We start from the raw sequence: 27,123 nt of genomic DNA, 5'->3' as shown, positions 1-27,123 counted from the left end.
TTTTTATTGAGCAATATAAGTATTCTTGGGAGATGCTGGATGCCCTTTCTCTGACAAATTGACCACCAGCATCTCGTTGTATACATGAACTGATCCTTCTTTTATAGGTAAAATACAATACAGTATTAGGTCAGAAATTCTGAAATTGCATGACCACCTGGAGAATCATTTACATAGGTTGTCATGTCAACAGCATGATTAGAGTATCCCTACATTACCCTGACCAATTCTCCAAGTTGGGGCCCATTTACCATCACTCTTTGGATAATCCTTTGTTCTGTTATAACAATTGCTCTGAACAGCAAGATTTTATCTTAGGCTGTGTGCAGTGTTTACCGATGCCCCTGTAATGACATTCTAGCCTGAGGTTCTAACCATTGCCTTTTGCTTTTGTGACCCTATAATTAGGCATCAGTTGTCAGCTTCAACTGCTGTTCAGGTGTCCTTGGAATTCCTCCAGGTCAGGCTCAATAGAGCATTTAAAGTTCACATAGCCAGAAAGGCTAAGATAGCAGAGGATTCTGGGTAAGTTGCTGTCTCCATCTTGGTCTCACGCTCAGGCACACATATCAATTGAGAGGAAGGGAAGGCAATGCTGCTAGATATTGGGTTGGATCACTGGTATTACAGAAGTGGAAAAGTTTGGCAGATCAGATGGGCCTGAGAGTCCTTGTCTGGTGTCACATTCCTCATTACTAGGGAGGGGAAAAATTGCATATGGAGAAAGGAAAAAGAATGAAACGTACAAAACAAAGATACAAAAAGACTAAATTTTTAACTGACAAATTGACTTAGAACAGTTTAAGTAATTTTAAACCATAATGAAAATTTATGCTGCAAACTTTTCAGCTACTTTTCACAGAATCTGCCCAAGCTGTTACAAGGGAACGGGAACCTCAACTGTAAACATGATCATAACATGTCAGAAGTAAAGTGCTTTGGGGTTGCAGCTGGATGAAAGGCACTACAGAAATCCATATTACTATTATCCCTCACTCCCGGATTCATCAAGCTGTGATGCTTTTAAAACAGACCAACATAAGAACAATCTCAACAACAGTCTGTGACCTCACAGGCCCTTTCCTCGGCTGGGACCATCACATGTGAAGAAGGCATCTGTTGCCTCTTGACAACTCATGCACAAGATCTCTGAAAATCCTTATGTTAGTTCAATAAAAGTCATCACAGCCTGCAAAAAGAATCCAGTAAACTATCACTATGCATGGAAGTTTTAGCAAAAATGCAAACCATCACACATGGTGACCTACACTCTTACTTGCAGGGTTGCAAGATGGCAGTCACAAATAATGGGTTTGTAATTTGTTTTAAATTTGATCCAAGTCTTACCCGTATGGATAATTATTTATTTAAAACCACTTTTACATCACATGCTTACAGAAAAAGGGTCACAGTAGTTTACAATACCATGATCACATACATAATTAAAACACTAAATTTCTTACCTAATAAATTTCCTTTCCTCGAGTCCATCAAATCAGTCCAGACACATGGGTTATACACCCTAGTCAGCAGATGGAGATAGAAAACTAGCTCGCTGGCATCACCTCTTATAGGATCTGTGCTGCACTCAGCCTGCCAGTATTCAATGTAAAAGCTAATCATGAAATAAACATAAATTTCCAAAGCCTTCTAAAACCCAGGGATTTCTGAGAAACTATAAAACAAAACAATATTCACAACCATGTTAAGTCAAATACACCCGTAAAGTACTCGCTTCTGTGGAATCTGTAATGGATCTCTAGAAAAGAAAATACACACAATTCATCCTATACAATCCTCTGAAAGAATACTCTTAGAAACCCAAAGAAACAAGGATATTAGCAGTTAGGAAGGGTCATGGACTGGTCTGGTTGACCTCAAAGAAAAGAAATTATCAGTTAAGATGAAATTTCTCCTCTCTCATCATCCAACCAGACTAGTCGACACATGGGCGAACCCAAGCTACACGTTAACCAGGCAGGAAACTACTAAACCTGCTTGCAGGATGGCTGAGCCAAATGAAGCCTCCTCTCCAGCTCAGACATCCCAACGAGAATGTTTTGCACATAAATGTGGAGAAGAGCATGTTGCAGCTTTGCAAATCTCAGATGGGGATACCAAATGAAGCTCCGCCGCCTGTACTCTGGTTGAATGTGCTCTCACACTTCCAGGTAAGGGGAAAACCACCGTCCTCACAGGGAGCACCAATAGGCTCTTGATGCCCTCGAGGCTGCTCTCCTTTGCTAGGACTACTAAACAAAATAAAAAGATGATCAGACTTTCTGCATGTATTTGCTATCTTTAAGTAAGGAAACAAAATCCTTCTGACATTTAAGCGCTGCAACTGCTGAAACGCCTCTTTGCACATCTCCATCAGAAAGGATGGTAAATAAAAGCCATGACCACCTTCGCATCGAAACAACCTCCTTAAAAAAAAAAAAAAAAAAAAAAGTTAAGAAAGGCTCTCTGCAGGACACAACTCGAATTTCAGAAACACATTTTGCCGAACAAATCGTGACTAAGAACACGGCCTTCAGTGTGAGATATTTAAGCAAAGCCTTCTTCAAAGGCTCAAAATAATCAGTTAAGGAACCTAAATACCAAATTTAGGCACCAAGCCAGAACAATTGCCTGGACAGGACAATGAATTTGTTTAACCGCTTTAAGGAAGCGAGCAACATCTGGATGAGCCGACAATGATCTACCTTGGAAATGACCTTGAAAACAAGCAATTTCCGCCACCTGCACCTTCAGAGAACTGAGAACCAAGCCCTTACTCAAATCATTATGCAGAAATTCCAATACCAAAGGAATCTAGGTCCTACTATGCAAAAAAATCTCTGCTTGAACACCAATCCTCAAATATCCTCTAGATCAGGGATGGCCAACTCCAGTCCTCGAGAGCCACAACCAGGCCAGGTCAGGCTATCCACAATAAATATACATGAAATAGATTTGCATACAATGGAGGCAGTGCATGCAAATCTAAATCATGAATATTTATTGTGGATATCCTGAAATTCTGGCCAGTTTGTGGCTCTCGAGGACAGGAGTTGGCCACTCCTGCTCTAGATTCTCACATACACAAAGGAAGTAGAAGTTTTCCTAGCTCTCAGGAGAGTATTTACTAACATCTTGGAATAACCCTTAACTAAATGGGCCCTCTCGAGGGCCAAGCCATAAGACAAAATCAAGACTGATCCTCGTGAACCACCAGACCCTTCACAAAGAATGCTTTGGATTGTGGAGTATCCCAAAATATGCACTAGATCCGCATACTAAGGGTGCCTTGGCCAGTCTGGAGCTACCAGGATCACTAGACAAATCTTCTAAAATGTACTGCCTACCAAAGGCTAAGGGAGGATCATATAAAGTAGGTCCTTTCTCTGGTCATTGTCAAATCAGGGAATCCACCCCGATGAACCTCCTTTGGCTGAAGAAGTCGGGCATCCGGGCATTCTTGGGGGAGGTCATCAGGTCTAACAATGGCGCTCCCCATTTGCTACCATCAATGAAAATGTTATCTTTGTGAGAGATCACTCCCCAGGGCCTAAGACATTTAGACTGAGAAAATCTGCCTGCACATTTCCTACTCCCACTATATGAGGCCAAGAGAGCCTTCAGATGCCTTTCTGCCCACTGCATCAACAGAGATGCTTCCTGCAAGCTCCTGGTTCCAGCTTGTCGATTCACATAGGATACTACTGTCGCATTGTTGAATAAGACCCATACTGCTTGCCCTTCCAGAAGTGAGGCATAACACATGAGCACCAACCTGATTTCCCTTTTCTTCAAATGACTGATCAACCACCTGGCCCTCTGCACTGATCAGACCCCCTGAGCCATCTGATGCAGGAAATGCATGTCTCAACCAATAAGACTGATATCGGTGGTCAACACGACCCATGTTGGAGATTCCAAGTCCATACCTATGTTCATATTTTTGGACACTAGCTACCAAGCTAAGCTGTGCCTAGCCTCTTCCAGTATTACCAGACTCTTGATATAAAGCAGAGACTGAGAAGACTACCTGGATAGCAAGGCCTTCTGCAAAGGTCTCATATAAGCCCTTGCCCACAGTACTAGCATCAAGGCTGCTGCTGTGGACCCCAGAACCTGAAGATAACTCCAGGCTGTTAAGTCTTGTCGAGATCATAGTTCCTATTTGCTCCTGCAACTTCCACATCCTTTCCTTTGTAAGATGAACCTGAACAATACACCCAAATATTCCAGAGTCTGAGATAGAACCAGCCTGCTTTTCTGAAAATTGACCACTCATCCCAGTTCCTGAAGTAAGTGAATCACCATGGTGGTCGCCATTTTGCCTTCTTGCTCTGACTTTGCTCGTATCAACCAAATTGTCCAGATATGGCTGAACCAGAATACCCTCCTGACGAAGGTCTGCTGCCACTACAATCATCACTTTGGTAAAAGGTTCTTGGAACCACGGTGAGATCAAAGGGAAGACCCCAAAACTGAAAGTGTTGACTTAGTACTGCAAATTGAAGATATTTCTGATGCCCCTCTCTTATCGAGATATGAAGATAAGCTTTGGTCAAATCCAAGGTATTCAGGAATTCCCCTTGCTTTACCATTACTATCACAGACTGTTTCCAGCTTGAAGTGGGTGACCTTTAGAGCCCTATTTACATGCTTGAGAACCAGAATGGGTTGAAAAGTACCCTCCCCTCTTTGGAGCTTGATTAGCTGTCTGTAACGTTTATATTTTACTTGAGACTTATAGGTTTTTTGTTTTTTTTTACAGCCACTTGGTTAAGTCTTTTTGCAGGCAGCATATCAAGTTCAAATAAATAATAATAATGATACCCATGAAGTAAATGGAGTATCTTCCGAGACCCCTCTGCATCTCCAGAATAGGGCCTAACACTCCCAAGAGACAAAGCCTATCTAGGGTACTGCATAATGCGTCCCTTTTTTTGGAGTGGATAGGTAAGGAGAAACCATAAATGTGTCTGAAATAGGTCGAGAATATTCTAGGGCATAACTATCCATTGATGTAATCTGGATCTATCTCTGGTAGAAGGCCAACAAACATCCTCCTGCCCGAAGCCTGGGTACCCACAACTTCATCGAGTACTCCATATATTGTTTAACACGTCAGTGTGGAGTCTTTTGGACCTCTTATTAGCCTGAAAAGGCTGAAACCTACCATATGATCTGGGACATTGGCTGTCCGAAGATTTTCCCTCTCTTCTTCACCTGGTGTCCTGATAGCAGCTTCTAGCAGGCATGGGGCGCAAAGCCCCCTTCAGTCTATTCTCCAGCAACTTGGGAGCCTTTGACTCCCCCCCAAGGCCTTTTCAAATTTCTCCAAATTGTTCTCCGAGAGATGGACTCATTTAAAAGGAAAGTCCACTGAGTTTGGAAATAGCATGCGTGAGCCAGTTGTACAGCCACAAGAGACATCTGCTGCCACCATGGAAGCGATACCCTGAACAAAATCATAAAAGATGCATCGGCTAAATACACCACCCTGGGCTCCATTTGGGCTGCCTCCTCTAGAATGGTACCAACCGCTTCAAAGGAACTGTCATAAGAACATGCCATACTGGGTCAGACCAAGGGTCCGTCAAGCCCAGCATCCTGTTTCCAACAGTGGCCAATCCAGGTCATAAGAACCTGGCAAGTACCCAAAAACTAAGTCTATTCCATGTTACCGTTGCTAGTAATAGTGGCTATTTTCTAAGTCAACTTAATTAACAGCAGGTAATGGACTTCTCCTCCTTGTATATGGTGCACCAAGCAAAGTCTGGCCCTAGCTATTATCCCACTGCAAACAGCCACTTGGAAAGCCAGACCAGCAGCATCAAAAGCATGTTTAAGTGCCACCTCAATCCTCCTTATCCTGGGCATCCTTTAGAGAAGCATTCCTTCTACTGGGGTTGTAGTCTTCTTGGTAACAGTGCAGACCAGCACATCCATTTTGGGAACATTTTGCTTTTCCTTTTTGTTGTTCACAGAGTATACAGCCTTCCCATGGCCCCTCCTCCCTTAAAAATTAACTTCTGGGGAATTCCACTTTGCAGAAATTAGTTCTCAAAAAAAGGCCTGGGGAATGCATTTTAAAAACTGCACCGAGGACCAGGCGGATACAGGCATCTGTTCCTGCAACACAAACAAAATCTGAAGCTCTGCCATATCCAGCCCTGGTAAAAACAGAAGCTGCCGAAATTTGCTCCAGTGCTGCAGGAGAAAGAAGACGAGGTCTCCTGAGTGTTCTCCTCCCGTGGATCAAGAATGGCCACCGGCCACAGTATAGTATTAATCCCACTGATGGGAACCAGCTGGCCCGATGACCCCATAGCAGCAGCTCCCTCCAACAGCACCGGCCTTGGGTTCCCATCTCTCTCCCTCTTCTCCAAACAGGATTTACAAAGGTTCCCCTCCCTCCCCTGGCAAGGCCTGACGCGTGGCACAACAGCACATAGTGGCGTCTTTTCCCCCATGCTCCTGAGTTACCATACCCGCTCAACCCGAATCTAAAAATAAATCTTCAAGAACACAGATAAAGCATCGGCAATTACCTGCCCTGCGCAAAACGCTCCAGCTACAGACCGCAACAAAGCTGCCCCCCCAGGAAGGGCTTAAGCCTGATCTTTATTATTTTAAACTTTAAGCCTGCCCAGCCACAAACAAGAAGAGTGGGGGGGGGGGGGGGGGGGAATACAGAGGAAAACCCAAAGCCACAGAGGAAAGACTGCAGAAAGAGAGATCAACTCCCCCCACACCACCAAAGAGGGAGAGGAGATGAGGGAGAGGGGGAAGAGGTACTCACAGCACACCTACACAGACCCTGTTCCCAAAGGTTGGCACCTGGCCGTAAGGCTAGGCTCATCTGGGGGAGGGAGTCAGAAGGCTTTCACCCAGACGTGGATCAACTGGGAGGAGGAGTCCAGGACTAATCACCCCAGGAACAACCCAACACCACCTTCTTTAACATCTGGCCTATAAAACCGGGTCTCAGATACCGTGCAGGATATGATTGCCTACCATCTGCTGGAGGCAGAGAGCAGCATGGAACCCTATAAGGGGTGAAATCAGCAAGCCTTTAGTTCTCTGTCTCCATCTGCTGGAGGCAGAGAATACTGACAGGCAGCATGCAGGACGGAACCCTATAAGGGGTGATGTCAGCAAGCCTTTAGTTCTCTGTCGCCATCTGCTGGTCGGGGAGCGTAGCGCATGTGTCTGGACTGGTCTGGCTGGATGATGAGGAAAATAGCATTTTAACCAGGTTACAAAGACACAAACAAATCTCATCACAGTTTATCCTGAGTTGTTTAGAGCCTCATGATTTTATCCACTTTGGGAAAAGAAAAGAAATGAAATTATTTAGGGGTTGGGCCCAAGGCAGACTACAGCATGGTGGTGCAGGAGGCTTGTGCTCGATTCTCGTCTGTTGGAGCTGGCAGGGTTCAGACGTGTGGCCAAGGCGACGTGTTCTGGCTCCACGGAAGGAGGGATGATGGCATCTCTTACCGTGGTCATCCCCTGCCAGCACAAGAGCAGTGCTGAGGGGGAAGCCTCCTCCAGCCCTCGGGTGATAGGGGAACCCACACATGCTTTGGCAGACTGTCCTGCCTTGAGGAGCTGGGAGAGAATATGGAAAAAAATCCAAACAAACCCTTCCAGAAAGAGAGAGCATTGTGGGGGGCGGCAGCGGCACAGAGGGTTAACTATTTAATGAAGAGATGTCGGTGCCTATTTAGCACATAGGAAATGTTTCCAGAGGTCAGATTCAGGTTGCTTCCAGCCTTTGCCCATTACGTCCTCAAAATGGAAAGGCTTGAAATATTCAAGACGATGACTAGGAAACAAAAAAAATACATAACCAAGATTACTAGATGCATTACTCAAGAAGGCTCTTTTATATTCCACTAAGCAAAGGGATGATGAAAAGTCATGCTTTATATATAGAGGTTTGTTTGGGTTTTTTTTAATTTATGAATCTCCTCTTCTATGGACAAAACAAAGTGATTTACAACAATTATGCTGAAGAGTGCTGACCTGCAAACCCTAGAATGAAACATTCACATTTGCAGCGCTTATCTGCTCTACATTTTGTCACCATCAGTATTAAATTCTGCTGTATATTACAAGTGTAGCCATTAATAGTTTATGGGAATCTAGGCAGCCTTGGCAAATGCAGATCTGAGTACACGTTCATGATTCTGGGGGATCTGCTGCCATGCCTTTATCCCCTATTCACTGTGTAACCTTGAGTGGATCAATCAATCTAGCATAGAAATCTGGTAAATCATGGCAGATAAAGACCAAAATGGTCTATCCAGCGAGGTGTTTAGGGTCTCCCCGTGCACGTAAGCGACCCCCAAGTAACCTCAGCTCTTCCGCCCTGTTGCCATTGTGTCATCCTCTGCGTTGATTTCACGTCCCGTTGAATTCCGGCACCGTTTTTGTCTCCGGCATCTCAGGCATCTGCCACCCTATTAGTGCTCAAACTTCAATCGCCTGCGATGCTTTGGGGGATAACCATGCAAATTATTTTTACAACACTATATAGGCTATTACCATTATGGGGGAGATGACTGGCCCAGGTTATTTGCAATGTATGTGGGCCCTCCTACATTACAGTCCGTTTTCAAAAGGAAAACGTGCGTTGCCCTCCTCCCCCTTGAAAATCAGCAGCCACAAGGCGTACACGTAACTAATCGCATGTTTTATATTCATTATTTGCGTCAGGGGTGGGGAAAACAGCACACGTGCTTTTAAAAATGTCCAAATAGCCGTGCTGGTTTAGTCCCTATGCTAAACCCAGGAAAGGGACGCCTCATTTCATTTCGTGTGGCTAGAAGTCGGCGCGTTTTGAAGCCGGCACATCTCTTTCAGCCTCCCCGGAGCAGGGCAGTTTTCAGACTGCGTCAGTGACTTTGAAAATTGCCCTCCATAACCGTCATTGCTCACATTTGTGTGTTATACAACGCTTATTGGATTAATACAGAAAATGGAACAACTAATTTTAACCCAAGAGGCTATGAACCGTTGCATGAAAATATAAGGATTTGGGTGGTCTTAAGTCTGAACAAATGATCACAGCTGTAAAAACTGTTTGCAGCATGGGCCAGGGAGAAGTTGGCAAGGGTCAACCAGCCTGAAGTTGGAAGGAACCTGGAAAGCCCTCAGGGGACAGACGGCAGGTCGCCTAGTGAAAACAGCAGGCTGAACTGGCTCCATTCCCCAGCTAAGGATCAAAAGAAAAAGGCATGATCTTCTGCAGGGGATCAAGCTTGCTTAGCTGACAGTTGGGAGACGCCTTTAGCACAGTAGGTACAGGCAAAGGTAAGGAAGGCTGATGAACCACTGTTTCCTCAGAGTTGTTTCTGTGTACGCACACAGAGGTCATGAACCCCACACGCACGCAGAGAAAACATAGTGCGCAAAAGAAATCCGGATCTTATTTGCATTATACGGGCTTACATAAAGTTGCACAAGAGAAAACCTTTGCACGTATAGCCTTCAAAAATTAGAAAGAACATTGGTAATGAGCTGACCAAGATTGTATGGCTGACAGGTGGAAAACATCTTTAGCTAGAGAAGAACAGACAAGGACAACTGGGCAAACTAGGTAGGTCAAATGGTCTTTTATCTGCTGCTATGCGCTGTGTCATCATAGCTTTCGTGACAGGTGGTGAAAACATTTTTTGGGGTCTTTTGGTCCAAGTCTGGGTCATATCTGGAGTGTGATTTTGTCTGTTTCACAATACTAGGCAAATGTTGTTCCCATGGGTGGAGCAGATGCTCAGGAGGGTGGCTGAGAAAGAACCCTCCAGCGCTTTAGAAGGGATTCATTTGCCACCAAACTATTACAGTTACTGCTACACGACTTGCAAATTAAAAATACCCAACAGATCTGGTGAGCAGTCCACTGAAAGGACTGCTCACCAGGTATACTACAATGATTTGTTCAACACATACAATAAAGTACACCATTCTTTGTAACACTGGACTTTCAAAAGAGCCTTATTCAAACATTGCACAAGGATTGGGAGCATTCACCTCGCACATAACCTGACAACGCACAACCCTCTCACTCAGGTTTGAAAATTCACCCTTCAGCAGCTTCTCTTCCTCTACCTCCCTGCGAAGAAGCAGATGAGCTCCGGTGTCCTGAGCGTGTAAGAAGTCCTGTTGTTACCCAGCTGTTTGTCGGGAACCTATCTTTTCTTCTCCAGGGATCAGATAAGCCTTCGCCCAGCAAGCGACTGAGACCATGGATGCCGGCTCCCTTTGGTAGAGACTGCCAAAGAGACCTCCCCCACCGAGACTGCTCCAGGGTGAAATGGAAGGTAATCTCCTAAAGTTATGTTTATTAATATACCCAAACCAAGTCAAAGCCTCCGATAGGTTTAAGTTCACTAACGATGCTGAGCCGCAAGGACTGTAGAGACATGTATTGTCTAGTTTATTCTAACTGCTAAACCTGAAGCCTGACAAATAAAAGTCTGATTCTGTGCAAAAACCCTGTGGTCTTTTATGAGCTATTTGATTACACAGGTAAGGGAGGTGATAGAGGAAACGGTGTAAGGCACTGCCTGTCCTGACAGGTGGGGGAGGAGGAAGGAGGTGGACAATAAATCAGACCAGTTACAGAACACCCTTATATTGCTTATGGTGCCTTCAATACTTAAGCCAAAAGTTTCCTCTAAATTACAGCACAGCAGATTTATTCAATGATTTTAAAATCCTTTAGAATATAAGCTTAATACTCTATACGTAAAAAACTGGTTTTCATATATATGCCCCTATATCTTTAGATTCCTATTGTAATTGTATGTTGGTAATATCTGTCTGAGTGAGTGAAAGATTTCATGGGACACAAATTATATTTTGCAAGCTGTACAAGCAGCCTTACCATTAGGGAGGGGAATTTTTTTTTTTTTTTTTTTACCTTTTCTAAAGTATATTTTCGTGGCAGAATAACCTGCTTTTATGTGCTAAAAGAAGATCTCTGATCATTCTTAAAGACCTTAAGCAAAGGAAAAATGATTATTTAAACTTTCAATAATCTTCAAAGATAAAACAACTTTATCAAACTAAACCGGAGGATTATGCTAGAAAGGGCACTTTTTTTTTTTGATGGATTAAAGGATATAACTTGACAGCCGCAGATTATCCGTGTCCAGATATTAAAGATGGTTCCAGGATTAGCCTGATACGTTTCTGACATAATCATTCTCTACTTACAAATCAGGCTGCTGTCCTTCCTGCAAGTCACGGGGAGGCACAGGGTAGAGAGCTTCATAGGTTCGCCTCGCTTCGGACCCATGAATGGCGTACGCATTAAACTTATTAACGCACGGTGGGAAATAGCTCCACGGGAGGTAAGCTCTGCCTTCCCATCTGGTCTCCTTTCTGTCCACTTCACAGGTTAAAGCAAGCTCTTGCTGGGGGCAAGGAAACAACAGCCAGATTAAATAAAACACAGACAGACAAACGAAGAACAACTAAATTATTCAGCCCATATGTAAATATTAGACTAGAGATGGGAAGAAAATAAGCCTCAGCTTGGATTACATCTGAGCCTTATCTGGCCTGAAAACGACTCCGGCGATATGAATGTTTGTTTAATATCCAGTTGATGTTGAACAATCGAATTTAAGTTTCACGTAAATGCAGACTTCTACACGGATGTTCATCACTCTGGATGGTATTACTGAGAAAAAACAAACAAACAAACCAACCCTAATCCAACACAGCTGAACAAAATGTAGTCCATTGTGACCACACTCAGCTCATGGACGTGGGCAAGGAACGTGCTGATGTCTAGGGTCCTTTATTATCAGGTTTTATTTTTCACAGGAATTCGTCGGCATTGACGGCAAGAACAACAAACAGAAGGAATCGGTGGAAAACAAACGACTCGCCATTTTTCCAGGTACAAAATCATTTTTGTTCATGCTATAAAATTCCTGGTAAAAATAAAATAAAAACTGAAAGCGAAGGTTCCCCACTGATGCCTGTCTGCCGTTATTCGGCCATGAAGAGTCCCAGAATAGGTGGGAGAGCTGCTTAAGTCCTCCTGCTCAGCTTCCCACCCAATAAACCGGACACATCGAAACTGGTTCTCACTGAAAAAAAAAACCTACTAAGAGTGACCGCAAAAGTTCAGATTCCACTAGGAAGTGGGCTGCAGTCAACTCTGGATAAAAATTCAGAATGGAACCGATCCATTTGAGCTACGGCTCGAGAGGCCATCGGCTCGCTTGTCCCTGCAGCAGACATTGTTCATCTCAGGAAGCTTGCCACTTACTTTCCATGGCTTTCTTCGGCCAGAAAGTAGCAACAGCAAATGTTGTCCATGCCTGCCAAAATTAACACACAGTATTAAAAAAAAAAAAAAAATCCCAGATATCCCCCCTTCATCAAAAAAATTGTCCTACGGCAAGGGGAAATGTGGAAAAGAGGATTTGCATTCAGACAACAACCAACAAGGACTGAACTTCACAATCTGGGTAAACAAATAAGTGTGGGGGTAGCTTGCTTATTACGGCGGTTACTACCCTAAATCAATTAAGCCTGATACATCACTTTGAAAGCATATTCAGAGTCACTCTCTGCTTCAACAGCAGAGATAAATGTGGAAAAGAGGATTTATATTCAGACAACATCCAACAAGGCATTGATCTGTGCAGTCTGGGTAACCAAGCATCGGGGTAACTTGCTTGATGCGGCGGTTACTACCCTTAACCATTAAGCCTTATGCTCACTTTTGATGCAACTCCAACATTACTCTCTGCATCAACCACGGGGGAGGGCAGGAAATTTGAATCAAACAGTTACCAACAAGGGCCCTGAACTTGGTGGTTAGTGAAACAGATAAGTATGGGAAAATAAGTGTGGGAGCTTGCTGGGCAGACTGGATGGGCTGATTGGTCTTTTTCTGCCGTCATTTCTATGTTGTTATGTTTACTTTGGGGACCACACAACTATTTTCATTTGTTTCCGACAGAATAAAGGAGCGCCTATGATGATTTTCAGGCCACCGCTCTTTTGATGTTGAGTGGAGGACAGCTTGGCATCGGTGGCATGCTGAGCCTGTCCTGGGTTTGCCCCTTTGCATCTATGGACTTTGTAGTTCTGATGTCTCCAAGAAAAAGGACCACAGATTTAATGAAATAAAGCAAGGCTGGCTCTGTCTGCCCCCGACGACATGGGAACCTCAGGTAACCTGACGCAATACTTTATACTAAAAACCAAACCACCCTTTGTCACAACACTCTGGAGTCCTTATTGTAGCAGCTGAATTCTGCTTTAACTTCTCTACAACAAATGAGTCGGCTCCCAGCATGAATCTTATAATGGAGGGGGTGGTTGCAGATGATGTGAACGCTGTTTAATAAAAAGTGACAGAATTCCTTAAATACCTTTTTCACATGCAACGGAGATTCATGCGTTTATAGGAAGGTGAGAGAAGAGCTTCATAATTATCACCTCTATAGTAGTTTCAGGAATTACACTTACTGAGATAATTAAATTAATTTAATTACCATGCTGAGGCAAATACAAGAGACTTTCCATGCTTCTGCCAGGGTTCCCAGGGAAAAAAAGGTGACTACTTCATTCAGATTATGCTACCATGCAAGATTTAAGAGTAACTTCAATGAAAGATTTTTACTTAGGCCTGTTGTAATCTACAGTATCTTGGTTTTTCATGCATTGGGCTATGCGCTCCTTTAGGACCGCCGTAGAGTTAAAAATACGTGTGTTTGTGAACGAGCCCTGCGGTCGCGTACCATACGAACCTGTGATTTGGGAAATATTCACAGCCAACACAGTGTCAGTATGAAATCCTTTCCGCAGCGTTTATCATGTTCAGTATGTATAGCAAATGTTGCTTACCTGTAACAGGTGTTCTCACAGGACAGCAGAATGTTAGTCCTCTCATATGGGTGACACCACAGGATGGAGCCCAATCACGGAACACTTTTGTCAAAGTTTCCAGAACTTTGACTGGCCCCTACTGGGCATGCCCAGCACGGCACCAACCCTGCAGCCAGCAGGGGTCCCCCTTCAGTCTTGTTTAAAAGCTTCAGGCAGTGCTGAAAAAAATAAAGCAAAACATTACGAACCCAACACTGCGGGGCGGCGGGCGGGTTTCGTGAGGACTAACATCCTGCTGTCCTGTGAGAACACCTGTTACATCAGGTAAGCAACATTTGCTTTCTCACAGGACAAGCAGGATGGTAGTCCTCACATATGGGTGGAGTACTGAGCTGAGGATGTCAGAGATATGCACCAAATGTACCCAAAGACGTCCAACAGGCACAATGACTGGGGTGGAATTTGGTAGAGGGCATCCTGAACCCTACCGGGCAGGCGGAAAGGTGTTGGTACATCAAGTTGTGAATAGGTTACACAGGACAGATTGGCCAAAGATGGAATCTTGTCTTCCGGCCGTGTCCAAGCAATAGTAGGCTGTAAAGGTATGGCGAGAACTCCAGGTGGCAGCCCTGTAAATGTCAGGAAGCGGCACCGATCGAAGGTGTGCTACTGAAGTCGCCATGGCCCTCACAGAGTGTGCTTTAACACGGTCTTGAAGTGGAATGCCTGCTTGCTGATAGCAAAAGGATATGCAGTCCGCCAACCAGGAGGAGAGAGTCTGCTTACCCACAGGCTGCCCCAATTTGATGGAATGGAAAGAGACAAACAATTGAGTGCTCTTCCTGTGGGCAGCTGTACGGTCTAGATAGAAGGCTAGAGCCCGTTTGCAGTCAAGGGTATGCAGAGCCTGCTCTCCTGGATTGGAATGGGGCCTGTGAAAAAATGTAGGTAGTATAATAGATTGATTGAGATGAAACTCTGATACTACCTTAGGCAAAAACTTAGGGTGAGTGCGGAGTACTGCCCGGTCCTGCAGAAGTTTAGTGTAAGGCTGATAGGTAACTAGGGCCTGTAACTCACTAACTCTGCGAGCCGAAGTGATTGCCAAAAGGAAAATCACTTTCCATGTGAGATAGCGAAGTTCACAAGAGTGGAGAGGCTCGAATGGTGGTTTCATGAGCTTTCCTAAAACCAGGTTGAGGTCCCAAGAAGGGGGTCAGAGGACGCAGTGGAGGCTTGAGGTGAAGCAAGCCCTTCAGAAAACGTGGATTGAGAAGAGCACCATGACGTAAACCTGGTCCATTTGTAAAGGTAGGATTTTCTCGTGGAAGGCTTCCGTGAAGCAATCAGGACACGGGAAACTGATTCAGAAAGGTTAAGTGGCTGAAGGATTAACCTTTCAACATACATGCCATCAGGGACAAGGCTTGCAGATTGGGGTGGCGCAGGCACCCATCGTTTTGCGTAATCAGAAGCGGGTTCTTTCCCAAGGGAATGTGACTGCGAATGGAGAGATCCTGAAGTATTGGAAACCACACTTGGCGAGGCCAGTGAGGTGCTATCAGGATCATGGTTCCCTTGTCCTGACGTAACTTCACGAGAGTCTTTGAGAGAAGTGGAAGTGGAGGGAATGCATATAGGAGACATGTCGCCCATGAGAGGGGGAATGCATCTCTTGGTTGTGAGAGTGTTGGCTGCGAGTGAGAGAGCAAAAGTTCTCTACTTTGCGGTTTTGACATGTCGCGAAGAGATCTATGTGAGGGTAACCCCATTGTTGGAAGATAGAGTCCGCCACTGAGGGGTTGAGAGACCACTCGTGCGGTTGAAAGGCGCGACTTAGCTTGTCTGCCAACACATTGTCCACTCCCGGCAAGTAGGTGGCCTTGAGGTACATCGAGTGGGAGAGGGCCTCCGCCCATATCTGCGCAGCTTCCTGACACAGAAGGTAGGAGCCCATCCCTCCCTGTTTGTTGATGTACCACATGGCCACCTGGTTGTCCATCTGAATCAGGATGACCTGATTGGACAGGCGATCCTGTAGTGCCCTGAGAGCATATCTGATTGCTCATAGCTCCAGGAAATTGATTTGGTGTTTGGCTTCCTCTGGAGACCAAGCTCCTTGTGTCTGCAGATTGGCCCCATGGGCTCCCCAGCCGAGATTGGAAGCATCGGTGGTGAGAATTCTTTGAGGGTCTGGAGGTTGGAAGGGCAAGCCTTGGAGGAGATTGATCTGATTTATTGCTTCGGCCCGAATGAATGGCGATGAGACTTAAGGTTTACTTTTTTTTTTTGTGGCTCCTCAATTACATCCAGCTCAGAACTGCTCCGATTCTCTAGTTTGGCATCTTTTTTAAATTTTACACACATAGCATGAATCCCAGGATATTTCCCTCCTCCAGACTATGGCACCAATCAGTTGCTGGATACAGCACTGAAATCTAAATGCCAAATAGAAAAATATCTGATACTTACGGGCAAAGTTCAACTTCCAGGTACTGTTCTGTTCTATCATTCAAGAAAAATGCTTCCACCACTTAAAAAAAAAAAAAAAAAGAGAGAGAACAACCATTATGTAATATATTTGTGTATTGTTTTTAAGCTATAAAGCTAAAAGGTGAATAAATAGTTTGGTTTCTAAAATGTTGATTTTTAAGCATTTGATCCTGACTTGCCAATACACAATAATACCAAGTTTCATTTAATTACTAAAAATGGTTTGCTCTTGAAAAACTGATGGGTCCAAATGGACCCCTGCAAGGATTCCAGCTGCACCTTACTTGAATGTGTGCTCCTATAAGGGGTTAAACTTGTATAACACTCACTATTCCAACCAACCTTAGACTTCTGATACCAGAGATGATGCAGGATGTTCTTGTGTGGACGACCCATGAGTCGGGGTGTATTCAAAGGTTCACCATAACCCCAGTTTTATTAAATGTTGTGCTTAGAAGCAAAAGTGCCTTTGGTCAGGAAAACAAAACCTTGCTTTTCCTCCTCTAATAAGCTAGTTATCTAATCCGAACCCCGAGTCACCTCTGCCCTCAGAAAGAAAAGCTGCTCACCTGTAAACTGGTGGATGGCAGGACTGACAGTCCCAAAGGAGGGTAACAAACATTGCCTGGCACCATCTATGGAAAGGGTCAGCTTCTTGGTAAAAGCTGTTGCATACATGCAGTAAACGCACTGCGCCCAGCAGCCCCTTCTCAAAGCTGATGCATGCAGAGTAAAGGGGGGATTAAACTCTATGGAGAAATGCAGACTGTTGGGCCCCGCTGTCCATACAGAATACCAGTTACAGCTGAGCAAAATCTGCTTTCTCCATGGACAAACAGGATGAACAGTCAGACATTTGGGTTCTCCCAAGTTAAGGACTATCTACCTTTTCAGCAAGCCAACTTAACATTTGAGTGATTGCAGAGTTTAAATAGATTTTTGAAAACAAACCTGCTGTCTTGACAGGAGGAGTCGGTCTCTGGGCAGTACTGGGATGCAATAGTACAGACTAAATTCCACATGGCTGTTTTAGAGATCCAGTTACATAAGAACGTAAATTACCATGCTGGGTCAGACCAAGGGTCCATCAAGCCCAGCATCCTGTTTCCAACAGTGGCCAAACCAGGCCACAAGAACCTGGCAAGTACCCAAACACTAAGATCTTCCCATGCTACTGATGCAATTAATAGCAGTGGCCATTCCCTAAGTCAACTTGATTAACAGCAGTTATTGGACTTCTCCTCCAAGAATTTATCCAAACCTTTTTTAAACCCAGCAAGAAGCACATTTAAAACTAATTAGAGAAAGTTCTTTTTCACTCAACACACAATTAAGCTCTGGGATTTGTTGCCAGAGGATGTGGTTAGTGCACTTAGTGTAGCTGTGTTTAAAAAAGGATTGGATAAGTTCTTGGAGAAGTCCATTATCTGCTATTAATCAAGTTGACTTAGGGAATGGCCTCTGCTATTACTGGCATCAGTAACTTGGGTTCTTCTTGGTGTTTGGGTAATTTGCCAGGTTCTTGTGGCCTGGTTTTGGCCTCTGTTGGAAACAGGATGCTGGGTTTGATGGACCCTTGGTCTGACACAGCATGGCAATTTCTTATGAACTTATCCAAACCTTTTTTTTAAACACAGCCACACTAACTGCCCTAACCACATCCTCTGGCAATGAATTCCAGAGCTTAATTGTACGAGGAGTAAAAAATAATTTTCTCAGATTTGTTTTAAAGTGTGCCACTTGATGATGAATCCCATACTCAAGAGATGACTCACCAATTGCAAGGCCTCTCTTGTACAGGCTTCAGAGTTGCTCTTAATAAGTCTGTCCTTTTAAGTATGGAGAAATGAATGCGTCACACTTTCTGAGGTGCGCAGCCACCAATGCTAGTTACTTTGTAAAAACCCAGTAAGCTGCTGAAAGGTCATAAAGGAACATCTTGTATTGGATTATGATGGTCTCCTACTAAGCAATGAGAGAATTTTTTAAAATCCGAATGAAGTAGGATATGAAAATAGGCATATTAAGGCTAGAAAGCCCAGCAAGTCCTCCCCTTCTATTGGAAGGATAAAATCCTGGTGTGGCGAAAAAATAATTTTGAACATTAATGCTATTTGTCTACCGTGTAAAACTGCCTTTGAGAATTCTTTTATTACGATTTTGAGCTGGACGGCGAGTATGGAGGTGCTGGGTCGCAGCCCAGAATAAATTACTGATGCAGGTCCTCTAGGGAGAGTTGGATCTGGCTGAGAGTCCAATAATTACTGAGAGAGAAAGCAAGAACAAAACACACAGTAGAAAATTTCCCAAGTTGTTCCAAGCATCATTCGCGGGGTCTGTATCAGGCCCAGAACTTAGATATTTTTGGTCTTAACAGCTGAAGGCTTTAAAAGTTTTTTTTATTAAAATAATTGAAGTAATCAGGGAGTCTATTGAGGCTTCAACAAACCTAGAATCTCCCTAGATTGAACGGATTATGGGTCAAAAACTGGAGGATATGTGTTCAGAAAAAAAAACAACAAAAAAAACAGTTTGTGCTTTTGCCCGAGTGTCTGAGATGTGGGGGCCATGACCACTTTGAAGGAGATAAAAGCTGGATTCTATCAATTAGATTCTTTGCCAGCTAAGTTCATAATGGCCAAATGGAAATAATTTGCTCCTGTACTAGCTTGTATTATTAATGCTTCATTAGATCACAGCTTTATTTCTCCTGGACTGAAGCAGAGTATTATTTGGCCTATTTTTTTTTTTAAATAGCGTCTCAAGTCCTTAAATTATTATACCAACGTCCTGTGTCAAACCTTCCCTTTTTGAGAGTAAGGCGACAGAGAAATCAATTTACTTCCAGTTGTTAAAATATTTAGAGAGAAGGAGGTGGTGCTTCACCCATTGCACGCTGGGTTTAGGTGAGGACACAGGAAAGAATCAGCCTGGCTGTCAACTGTGAATGATGTTCGGACTGCTGCGGACAGAGGCACGGGGATTCCATGCTGGTGGTTCTTGAACCTCCAGCATTCGACACAGCCGATCACTGTTTGATTTTGGCACGATTGAAATATTTGGGAGTAGAAAGGACCATCTGAGATCAACACTGAGCTGTAATGTATCTAGTTGCTTGTAAACGTGCTAATTATCATTCAAATGTGTTATATGTATTAAGTTGTTTAAAATGTAAACCGAGTGAAGGCAACGTGCTATACTTCGGTATAAAATAAATTTTGGATGGATACAAACGAGTCAGTGTCCGGGGGGGGGGGGAACCAAACAAGCAATCCCTTACTGTTTAAATGTTTCTTAGCCTTTAATTTCTATCATCAAAGACTTTAATATTCATTGCCACTTCTTTTTGCAGATGATGCACAGCTGGGGATTTCAGCAGGGCAGAGTCAAGCTCTAGTAGTAACAAATTTGAATGTGTGTTAGGGGCACAGGCTACATGGCTAATGATAAACAAAATCACAAGTAAATCCAGAAAAAAAAAAGACAGAATTGCTGGGGTTAAGTAGACAGGGGCAGGAAATAGAGACGCTACCATGTGTGCATGTCATCACTCTGCAGCCTAAGACGGCAGGCAAGAGCTTGGAGGCGTTTTATCGATTCATCGCATGGCAAGCTATGTGAGATCCAATCAGCTCAATAGTTTGGGGGGCGTTTGCTCGTTTACTTAAGAAAGGGGTATTCCTGGTTGTTTTTCAAAGACCTGGCAAACTGTTTTGCTTGTAAAACAGCGACAGATTAGATTATTGCAATGTGCTATATCAAGGGATGCCCAAGAAGGATTACATGACGACAGATTCTGCAGAACACACTGGCTAGGTTACGGTTAGAGAGAAGAAGTAGGTTGATCATCTCATTACGCCAGTGATGGACCTTCAACTGGTTACCAGTTGAAAGTAGATGTTTGTCGAAGACCCTCCGTATTGTGTTTAAGGCATTACACCTGAGCCCATATTTTAGAAGAAGATGTGCTGCTTTCAGCTTATTCATTCCATTTAATTGCTTTGTGCCGTCCTGCTGGAATTTGGTGCCAGCTGAGATATTCACGGAGTTGAACTACTTAATTTCGGAAAATGAATGAAATACCTGGCTCTTTGCAAAGTCATTTTGAAGGCTGTAGGAAGGTTTGTCAGAAGAGTATCTGTTTACTAATGGGTTGGGTGGGTGCTACTCTGACTTTATATACTGTTTAATTATTGTGAGTTCATGTCTTACTGTTGGGTGGACTTACCCTGTGCTTAATGGGGAGGGTGTGAAATAACATGTAAGTAAATAGCAAAAATCCCCCTTTCCCCACACTGAACAGCTCACAGTACCATGGCCTATTCCCCAGGCAGCAAATACATTGTGAATGCTTGTAAGGGACTTTTTTTTTTTTTTTTTTTTTTTTTAAATTGCGGGCTAGATCTATGGGAGGGAGCTCCGCCGATGTACACACTTTGGATGACCCTGTTACACTGTATCACTCGGAGTTAAAACTCTCATTTACCTTCATAGTCCCAAAGCTTGTCGAAAGGCTTTCCTGGCTCACCGGGCGGTGCAGGAGGATCGTCGAAGAAAGGAGCATTGACCTCCATCAGCAATCCTTCAACCCATGGCTTCAGCTGGATTCTCGCTGGCTCGTGGTTCACAGGTAAGCCATCCCAGGTGTGTTCAATTCTGAACTCCATCTAAACAGATAACTAGCTCAAGGTAACAACTAATACACGTTCCAGTTAAAGACCAAATACAAGTACAGCTAACACGCACAGTCTTTACCTTTTAATTAATCACCCTTTTCTAAGAATGAAATTAAAAGATAACAAGAGGAAAGCAAGTTTGCTTATCGTAGACCGCAGGACGAATTAGCCATGACACATGGGCGACGTCATCCAGTGGTGCTGAAAGGACTCATTTCTCTAGTTCAATAAAGTTTGACTATTAAGCATGTGCAGAAGTTCCTGTGTGCGTGCTGTCTCATGAATTCCTCAGTTGATTGTAGAGCTTAGCTTTTAGCTAGGCAGTTGATTCTCCAGGGAAGAGAGCAGGGTATTAAGCATGGTTAATTCACCTATCTATGGAGAACACTGTTTACAGTAAGCAAATGATTTCTCCATTGATAAGCAGGGCTGAATTAGCCATGACATGTGGGGAGTCTCAAGCTGAGGGCTGCAGTGGAGCACTTACTGAATAAAGCAACCCAGAACCCATTGCGGAGAATGGACTACTGGGAAAACAGGCTACGCCAAACTTCTAGTCCAAATATACTGTCACTTCTGGATAGAATGTCCAGACAGTAATGGGAAATGAAGATGTGAGCGGGGGCTGGGGGAAAGTTTGCCGCCTACCCTTACCCCTGCCTCTAACGCAGGGGTAAGGGTAGGCGGTAAGTTAGCAGGTTAAACGCGCGGCAAAACGGCAGGGTAAAAAAGCGATAGTCGGGGCGCGCGTTACTGTATGGGAGGGAATAGCTAATCGCAATATTGTAAATATTAGCCTAAGAAGGTGTCAGCAAGCCTGACGTTATATGTCTTTATAGCAGACACTAACCGGTCTACTCAATCATCCACCTTCATCGGTTTTTAATGTTTGAATACTACAAAAATTATTTTTATAGAACTTTTTTCTTTCTTTTTAATTAAAATTGTCCTCCATGGAATTCAAAGTATATCAGACTCTTATCGGACAGCTCATTCTTATTGCAATAATTCCATGGAGGACAATTCCATGGAGGACAATTTTAATTAAAAAGAAAGAAAAAAGTTCTATATAAATAATTTTTGTAGTATTCAAACATTAAAAACCGATGAAGGTGGATGATTGAGTAGACCGGTTAGTGTCTGCTATAAAGACATATAACGTCAGGCTTGCTGACACCTTCTTAGGCTAATATTTACAATATTGCGATTTCCACAATTTTTGTTACTAGATTATTTCTGTGGTTATCTACTGATTCCCAGTTTGTTTGTTAGGGAATAGCTAATCCCATCGTTTACATGCAATATACATGCCGCGTGCGGAAAGGGTTACCCGTTGATTTAAAGAGGCGGTAAGGATGGGTTAAAAGGGATAGTGAATCGCGGGTTGGTCTAACACGGCCAAATTGTGAGTAGAAAGCGGGTTAGAAGCAGGGTAACCGCGGCCGCATTTTACTGTATTGGCCTGTTTGTAAGAAACTTCAAAGCAGCAGACCCAATGATTAAAACTGAGAAATTACTACTTACCTGATAAGTAGACAGATCCAGAACAAGAGGGTTATACACCTCTACCAGCAGATGGAGACAAAGCAAAGCTGACATCACGGTATATACATCCCTGCACTGACATCAGCCTGCCAGTATTCTCTGCAAAAGCCAAATGTGGACAGACTAACAAAACTTGATTAACAACAGGTAACCATTTCAGAATTAACCTAACAGGAAAACAATGAGCTCAGACAAAATGTATTAACACTAGTCTAAGGACCAGATTAACACTTACCAGTTACCCTGGACCACGTAGCCATTTTATTTATTTATTTATTTAAAAGTGTTTGTATACCGTCTTTACAAACAGTGTTTAATCAAAACGGTTTACATAATAAAAAATAAAAACAAATATAAATAAATATGAAAGGAGAAAAAATAAGATTATTAAATTATAAAAGAGGGAAAAAATTTACAAAAATATTCAATAAAAAATAACAAATGTTTAAAACAATGGTAGTTTATATAAAATAAATCAATATACAATAGTGATGTTGTATATTGTATATGCAGGACAATAGGACAACCCAGTGACAGCCAAGGGCAGAAGATGGATCCACCTGTCTATACTAAATAAAAGGAAATTATCAGGTAAGTACTACATTTCTCATTTCTTAGCATTTAGACAGGTGGATCCATAACAAGTGGGATGTACCAAAGCTACTCCTGAACAGGGCAGGAGGCTGCCCGTGGTCTAGTCAAAACCACATGTGCAAAGGCTGCATCCTCTCAGGCGTGCACAACCAGACAATAATACCTGGAAAAGGTGTGTAAGGAGGATCATGTCACAGCTCAGCAAATGTCGATGGGAGACAACAATCTAACCTCCGCCCATGACACTGCCTGAGCCCTAACCTGATTAGGCAACACTGCTCAGCATCCACATTCATGGCCGTGACTACCCCTTAATCCAGCGAGCTATTACAGCTCATAAAGCTGGCTTGTCCCGTTTACTTCCACCGTGGAGAACAAAACAGGTGATCCATCTTCCTGAGAGGTTTAGAAACCTCCAGAAACCTCATAATATGTTTCTTGCCTTCCAAGGGCCGCAACAGGAGATATTTCTCCGCATCTCTTTCCCTGTCCAGAGAAGGCAGGAAAATGGACAGATTCAAGTGAAAATCTGAAACCACTTTTGGCAAAAAGGAAAGAACAGTATGCAGCTGTATTGCCCCGGGAATCATTCGAAGGAATGGCTCCCGGCAAGCCAAGGCCTGCAGCATCCGCAAGGCCCAATTGTGCATATAGGGAAGCGCGTGCCTGAGACAGACATCCCTATCAACTAAACGTCCAAAACCTGGACACACAACTGGATGCCCAGATGCACTCGCACGAACTGATGGGTCTGAAGAGCCTAATGCACAGGAAAAGATGTGTGAAGATGCTATGGTGGACTATCACGCAGCAAACAGAGCCTAGCCAAAAAGGCTGCCCACATCCCTTGAGCTCCAATGGAGCCGGATCAGCAAGCCGAGCACGGAGACCGGAGGAATCCCTACCAAAACTCTTTCTCCATGCCATTTTTTTTTTTTTAACTCTTTACCTGAGCTCAGCCCTTCCTGGCTGAGTACAGAATCAGTCTCCGGCTGTGGGGTGAAGAAGGCATAGACCATCACCGCATGCTTGGCTTCCTGCACCCGCTTGCCTTTCAGCTGTCTTTTATAGCACCCAACAAGGGCCTCAACTTTTATGGTTTGGGGAATAAACAAACATGGGGGTAACAAGGTGTCGCTGCGCTTACTACGTTTACTCACTAAGCCTGATACTTTTGATGCAGCTCCATCATTGCTCTCTGCTTTCACAGCAATGCTTAAGGGAAATTGGATTCAAACAGCATCCGAGGGCCCTGACTCTTACGATCTGGGAAACTGATAAGCATGGGGGTAACCTGCACGGTGCAGCAGATACTGGCATAAGCTTGCTGGGCAGACTGGGTGGATCATTTGGTCCTTTTCTGCCATCATTTCTATGATTCATTTGCAAGGTATTTCCATGCCAGGGTGCTACCAGTGCACAGAGTTCTACACACAATACTCCATGCTGATTCGGATGTAAAGTCTGAGCGCAAAAAATGTGCCTCACAACTGTAAGTCAAACTGTGAGGTCTGCTAAGCACAACGTATTACTTCAAGCATTAGCATAGCTGTTTCTGTTAAACTGTTATTATAGTTACTCTGTAAAACTTATGTTGGTTACACTGTAAAGCTCTGTTGCTGACTCCAAGTTGCCTGTAAACCGACATGATGTCCAACAACGAATGTCGGTATAGAAAAACGTTAAGTAAATAAATACATAAATAATGCGCTGTTCCAAAAGCTGTATTCAATACAAATTTTCTCTATATGAACATAGTTAGGATTGCCAACTGGCTCTGCTTTCAGGACAGGGTGATCCAGTCCCAGGTTTTACTCCACTTATGCATGGACTTGCCGGCCTGCTGTTCTCAGGAAAACCAGAAGCCTGGTCTGCTAATACTAGAACCAGATCAGCCGGTCCTGAATACACAGAGCCAGCTGGCATCAACAACCCTAATTCTGCTGCTGGAAAAAAAAAAAGCGGACTTGTATGGACATCCTGGACAAAAAACCACTGAATTAAAGCAGTAGTAGTGGTGCAGGACACTTAAAAGCTGGCACTGCTCACGGAAGCCAACTTTAAAAAAATTATTTTGTTTGGGGGGGGGGGGGGGGGGGAGGAGAAGAGTGTGTCAAAAATGACCCCTCCATAAATAGAGGAAAGGAATTGGTTCAATACAGGGGATTCTTAAACACCTACAGTGCCACTGATCAGTCAGCAGTGTTATGAAAAGGCTGAGCTCCACTGCATCTCTCCCCCCACTTAGTTTAAACTACATCCCGCTCTCCACGGCCTAACTACCCAAGGAAAAGGGAAGCCCAATCTTCAGAGGATCAAATAAAGCTAATATAAATGGTATTTTCATTACTTTTATTATTTCTGATGTACTAAAAACAAAAACTTACACATTTACAGTATGTCAGTAGGTGGATGTCCAAAAGTGTACAAATACAATAAATATTGAAACCCCTCCCTCACCACAGTATACACAGAAGGTCATTCCACCATTGCTCTTCGTCCAGTTTGGAATAGTTCTGACACTGAAAAGTTAATTGTGACTCCTGATAGAGCAAGATACCCCATGAGCAACAAATTCTTTACCAAAGTTTTGAGAGAGGATAGAGGCAAGACAGGGAAAAAGGGTGAGAGAAAGCAATAAAAAAAAAACAAAAACCCAACAGGGACTATACATCTCTGCATCTCTCCCACCCTCACTCCCATTCAGGTGTGCATTTCATGCTATTGCAGAGATGGCCTATTTTATCAAGAGGCGCCCTGCTCTGGTCAGAAAATCAAATCACCTCTGCACGGTCCACATCCCGTGGATAGGGTACGGAGAAAAAAAATAGCAGAGTTCAAGCCTATTGCAGGGATGGCACAGTGCCGAGTGTGCATTGGCCTGCCATAGAGCCTATAGGCAGTGGTCAGTACTTAATCACAGTTGTGAACCAGCACAGGAAGATCAAAGGGGTGCTGGGATGCATCTGCAGCTGTCGTCTTCTGAAGAGGTGCGCAGCGATAGCCCATGAGCATGCAGTCCAACAAATCTTAATCTGCTCCCGTATACACAGCACACATGGGCCCCAGCAGTATTGTGTTTTTCCTGGTTCAGCGTGGCTGCTGTTGCCACGCCGCTCCTGCACAGCTAATAGCAAGGTTGAAAACAGCAGGGGCAGGCTGAAGGTAGGGCCAGTGTTGCTATGTCAATGAGATGACGAGTTCCCGAGGTGTCTTTTTTTTCCGCTAGTGTTTAGCTTTTGTAGTGACCAGCAGATTATATGCTGTTCTCGCAGGACCTACTTCCAAGACCGCAGAAACCATACATTAGGTGGGTCAGATGTCTCATTGCAGTGGGAATCCTGCTGCAAAGCCAGAAGGAGGGGCAGTACTCCAATAGGAGCCAGAGTACTGGTAGAGCCCGTGTGTGTGTGAGTGTGTGAAGGAGACAGAGAGCTTATGAAGGAAAGTGTGTGAACCAGGGAGAGAGAAGAGGCGAACATATGAGGGAGAGGGAAGGGGAGAGCATGCACGAGATTTATGAAGAGGAGAGGTATATTTTATTAAAATTAGAGAGACGTGTGTTTGTGAGAGAGATGGAGCGTGTGAGTGACAATGTAAGGGGAGAGAATTGAATGTGTGCGTTAGACAACGTTTGTATATGACGCCTCTTACCTTTACCTGCACTTCCCAGGCTGCAGCTGGGTTAGGAGGCTTCAGCAGGGTAAAGTGGGGAAGTGAGCAGCTTCGGGCTCAGCACTCAGACGCGGGGATGATCCGGCAGCAACAGCAGGTTCAAAGATGAAAGCAGACAGCCCTGCCGTCTCAAAAATTGCCAGCAGCACAGCGGAGGTGAGAGCAGGGTGCCGGAGGAGCTCTCCTTCCATGCGAGGGCATGCACCTTCCTCTTTCTTCCGGGTTCTGCAGCCGCCCCGCTGCTTCTGTCACCTCTGATTGGCTGCTGCCCAACAGACACGTG

The 27,123-nt window shown here is 44.0% G+C and overlaps 1 protein-coding gene and 1 long non-coding RNA gene across 2 annotated transcripts; one reads left to right on the top strand and one right to left on the bottom strand.

Annotated features, from left to right (window-relative positions):
* Positions 1 to 13: 13 nt before the first annotated feature.
* On the bottom strand, positions 14 to 27,066 carry C1H4orf33 (chromosome 1 C4orf33 homolog). Its single transcript, XM_029592622.1, has 6 exons — positions 26,820 to 27,066; positions 20,837 to 21,017; positions 16,330 to 16,390; positions 12,287 to 12,338; positions 11,221 to 11,420; positions 14 to 7,825 (listed from the first exon to the last, which is right to left on the bottom strand). The coding sequence occupies exons 2-6, from the start codon at positions 21,015 to 21,017 to the stop codon at positions 7,720 to 7,722; spliced, it is 600 nt and encodes a 199-aa protein (XP_029448482.1). The 5' UTR covers positions 26,820 to 27,066; the 3' UTR covers positions 14 to 7,719.
* Positions 10,254 to 13,067, top strand: LOC115086158. Its single transcript, XR_003855139.1, has 3 exons — positions 10,254 to 10,322; positions 11,836 to 11,911; positions 12,986 to 13,067. It is a non-coding gene; the product is annotated as an uncharacterized LOC115086158 (long non-coding RNA).
* Positions 27,067 to 27,123: the final 57 nt, after the last annotated feature.

This window comes from Rhinatrema bivittatum, chromosome 1, assembly GCF_901001135.1.
Source record: "Rhinatrema bivittatum chromosome 1, aRhiBiv1.1, whole genome shotgun sequence".
In the NCBI taxonomy this organism is placed as follows: Eukaryota; Metazoa; Chordata; class Amphibia; order Gymnophiona; family Rhinatrematidae; genus Rhinatrema; species Rhinatrema bivittatum.
The sequence above is the reverse complement of the archived record's forward strand: the minus strand, read 5'-3'. Positions and strand labels throughout refer to the sequence as shown.